This window comes from Orycteropus afer, unplaced genomic scaffold, assembly GCF_000298275.1.
Source record: "Orycteropus afer afer isolate SDZICR_OR568_19922 unplaced genomic scaffold, OryAfe1.0 scaffold00420, whole genome shotgun sequence".
NCBI lineage: Eukaryota > Metazoa > Chordata > Mammalia > Tubulidentata > Orycteropodidae > Orycteropus > Orycteropus afer.
Genome location: NW_006922007.1, coordinates 1,251,692 through 1,255,924, shown reverse-complemented (window position 1 = coordinate 1,255,924; position 4,233 = coordinate 1,251,692). Strand labels below are relative to the sequence as shown.

Genomic DNA, 4,233 nt, shown 5'->3' with positions numbered 1-4,233 from the left:
GGAGGCTCTTCAGGTTCGCAGATGCGCCACAAGAGCAGGGTCACCATTCACATCTGCACACTTTGTCCTCAGCTACAAACAACGGTCATTCCAGCTGCTTTCCTGGTCACCCCAACGAGGGTGGCCAGTCCAGACAGTCAATGGCACTGCTTAAGGAATGGGAAAGCCAGCGGTACTCAGAGTCCAAAGAGGCCTGTTAGGAAGGCTGGGAAGAGGAAACAGGGGGGCTGGCTAGCTACGGGTCCAGGAGGTTGGAAGGATCCTGGCAAGGTGCCCAGCTGCACTAGCACAGTTAAGGACTAGGCTGTTTCCAGGGGGTTTGTCAGCTGGCTTCCACCGTCCAGTGCCAGGCTCCCGCTTTCCGTGGCTTCCTATTGTGCTGGGCACCTGAGAATCGGCGGAAGGCTACCAGAGGCAGGATTACGGACGTGGCTCCAGACAGGGGGATAGGGTAGTGTAAGGAGGAGGCCAAGGGAGGAGTTTGGGCCAAACCCCAGCTATTTCTCCATTCAATATCCAGCCCCACCCCGTGACTAGGAAAACAAAGGTGTGGGGGCAGGGGAGAAGAAAAGCCATTTCCTTTATTGTAACCGTAGCCCAGCTGGAAAGGAGCAAGGCTAGAAGCGGGATGCATTTCTTCATGGAAAGGGAAGGTTCCTGTTTCCAACAGGCTACGCCCAGAAGCCCTGCACTCATCAGAGTCACAGATGAGCTGGGGTAGAAGCGACCTTCAAAGACCATTCAGGGTAATGGCTCAAGCTGTTCTAACCCAGGTTATTGCTGGGGTCAGACGACTCCTTATCAGCCCTGAAGACCTTCCTCCAATTTGGACCAAAGTCAAATTGACTCCAAAACCAGCCAGTCTCCCAGGGCAAATTACCAGGCTCCACCTAAGGGTACCATGTCATCCACTTGGCCTTTCTGTGGGATGTGTCAGGAGGCATGCTCCTTCAACACTCTCCATCCACAAGGTGCAGCTTCAGATGGAGCTAATGTCCTACTTCCCCATAGGCTTGATCTTTGCTTTTACTGTGCCAGGGCAGTTCAAGGGTGCCCTTTATCCCTGAGGCTCTGGATCAGACAACCAATGAGTATCTAATAAGAGAGATGCATGTAGATGCATATAGGCAACTAAATAGGCCACATGGAAGCACACATAGGAGCTCTGGTGGTGCAGTGCCTAAGGCATTTGACTGCTAACCGGAAGGCTGGCAGTTCAAACCCACCAGCCACTCCTTGGAAAGAAGATTGGGCATCTCTACTTCTGCAGAGATACCCTCTCGGAAACCCGAGGAGGGGTCACTATGAGTCAGAACCGACTCGACAGCAGTGAGTTTGGTGTTTGGCTTTATAGGCACAAACAACATAGAAGAATGACAGAAATTAACTATTAAGGGTTTTCGATGTTTCAGGCAGGAGTCAAATGGTCCAGGTGATGCAGACAGTTAAACACGTGACTGCTAGCTGAAAGGTTGGTGGTTTGAACCCACCCAGAGGTGCCTTGAAAGACAGCCCTGCCTTCCGAAAGGTCACAGCCTTGAAAGTTTTGTGGAGCAGTTCTGCTCTGCATACGTGAGGTTGCCATGAATCAGAATTAACTCGATGGCAACAAACAACGTATTTCAAATATTATATTAACCACTTTACATGTTGTTGTTGTTATGTGCTGTTGAGTCGGACCTGACTCATAGCGACCCCTCCTTGGGTTTCCGAGGCAGTATCACTAGGGAAGTAGGATTGCCCAACCTTCCTTCTGAGGAGTGGCTGGTGGGTTTGAACCACCAGCCTTCTGGTTAGCAGTCAAGTGCCTTAGGCACAAGGCTACCAGAGCTCCTGCCACTTTACATAGGTTAGCTCATTTAATCCTCCCCAACAGCCCTGTGGGATGAGTATTACTATTATCCCAATTTATAGATGACGGCCTGAAGCACAGAGAAGTCACTGAAGGCCAGTTAATAAGATGCAAAGCCAGAATTTGAATACAAACAGTCTCATTCCAAAACCTGCAGTCTTATCTGCCATGCTAAAGGGAGATGCAAACAGTTAAGTACTCAGCTACTAACTGAAAGGTTGGCAGTTCAAATCCACTCAGAAGTACCTTGGAAGAAAGGCCTGGTGATTTATTTCTGAAAGATCACAGCCATTAAAAACTCTATGCAGGACAGTTCTATTCTGAAACACTTGGGGTTGCTGTGCCTTATAGAAGTGCATATATGTATGTATGAGGTACACACGTGTACACGTGCACACACACACACACACACAGTGCTCTCTAGCAAGCTAGCATCTGACTAACTGACAAATGACCCAAGATTTGAGGTTTAAGTCTAGCTCTTGCCATCAACAGCGTGTCTGTGTAACCCCAAGCAAGTCCTTTTGGTTTCAGGCCTCTCATCCTTGATGTGAGTGGCTTACATTGTACTGCAGATGGTTCTTTCTAGTTCTGCAGATCTTTAATTCTAAGAAAATCCAGAAGCTCCAAAGACTCTCTTGTTTTACCCTGTCCTGACCTATTTTGGATAGAAAAAAAACACAGGAACAGGAAAACACTAAGAATAAATGTGACCATATGGGCTGGATGCCATGACAAGACTAGGTCTGGGAACTCAAAGAGTTGGGTTCTGATTCTGCCCACTAGCCTCAGCTGTAATACGAAAGGGCTAAACAAAGGCTTGAGCTACAAAGTGCCTCATGGTTCTGACTTGTTCTGTTCCTATCATACTAAACTGCATGAAAAAAGCACAATCAACTTCCCTGGGAATAAAGGGAGGAGAAACCAAGGCAAGCAGATCCGCAGAGAAGATCTGAGAGCTCTGAGTTACAGCGGAAAGCAGAACAATGCTGGTTCCTCGCCAACTCTCTTCTCAGAGGTCAGAATCTCTCCAGGCCAACTCCCCATGCAGTTCCCGGGTAGAGGCAAGAGCTTAAAGGTCAAATCAAATTGCTTGCTATCAGCACAGGGGATGCTTTGGGATAAGAGCTGTGTGTGGGAGCGGGAATCTAGGGCCCATGGTGCCTGTCTACAGTTCTGTCTCAGTCTCAGGACAGGAGCACAGGCCACCACTTCAATCCACTGGGGCCAGACATGCCCATGTAGCTCTGCAGTGAACAGCTCCTTTCATTCGGCCAACACTGAATGACTACGGGCCAGGCGCTGTTTTATGCTCTAGAAAATACAAAGCCAAGCTCCTACCCCAGAGGATTCCAGTCTTGTGGGGGAAAGGAGTAATCATTCAGTGGGTGCTTTACCATGTGCTGAGTACTTTGCATATATTATTTCATTCAACTGTAACAAGTCCATGAGATAAATTTTCAGCATCTTTTTTTTTTCTATAGGAGGAAATAGAGTCTCAGACAACAGGAACATATTGAGAGTTAAGATTCTGTGTTCTGTTCAAAACACCGAGCTGCAATAATCTAAGAGCTATAATAAAGTTAATAACAAAAACTAGTGACCCAGAGACTCACCCTGGAGTGAAGAAGAGCTAGCTGCAAACACCCCTTGAGGTGCATGCATCATCAGTAGTGCAGTTGTGCAAAATCACCTTAATTGGGCCTCAGTTTTCTTATCTATAAAATGCAGGTGCCTGGGTAGGCCTCCTCCAATACCCAACCCACCTCCAATTCCACCTGGCCCCTTTGTAGGCCATCCTTTGAGGGCCATGGTAACCTGGCCTCAGGAAGGCTACTCCAGAGATTTGCCTATGTGTTCTTCCTTGGCACAGTCCTTTTCCCCGATGGAGATGGAAATTCTTGAGTCAGAAGCTTGTTTCTGTATTTTCCAGAACATGAACCAGGGGCTGGCCAGTAGTGCACTGGAAAAAGACAGGAGGGCAGGCCCACTTACCGAAAGCAAGAGCTGTGCCAGGCTTCATTGACAGTCCTGTACCACCTCTGGCTTGGAGCGACGTGGTCCCCACAGCCCCGACACCGCCAGGGATCTTCACCTGCACACAAAAGCAAGAGGTTGAGGCCCAACATAGCAGGTGCAAGGGGGCAGGATTATTCTACGAGGTAGAATAAGACCAAGTCGTGGAATCTCAAATTGAAAGAATCTCATCTGACTGTGCTAGAGAGCAGTCCTCTCCCCTACAAGATCTCTGGTAAGCAATTCTCCAGCCTCTGCTCACCAATCCACGGCCAGGGAATTCATGGCTTCACCAATCGTCTCATTCTGAGGACTGTTCTTTTTTTTCTATTGAGACAAAATGTGCCTTTTCTTAGAACTTTTAG

At 48.2% G+C, this 4,233-nt stretch overlaps 1 protein-coding gene across 1 annotated transcript in view; it reads right to left on the bottom strand.

The window, feature by feature from the left end:
• LIMK2 (LIM domain kinase 2) overlaps positions 1-3,981 on the bottom strand; it is an 81,371-nt gene extending 77,390 nt beyond the window's left edge. Inside the window, exon 1 of the mRNA XM_007953937.2 lies at positions 3,848-3,981. Coding sequence (XP_007952128.2) covers positions 3,848-3,981 — 134 coding nt within the window. The remainder of the gene's footprint in view (positions 1-3,847) is intronic.
• Positions 3,982-4,233: the final 252 nt, after the last annotated feature.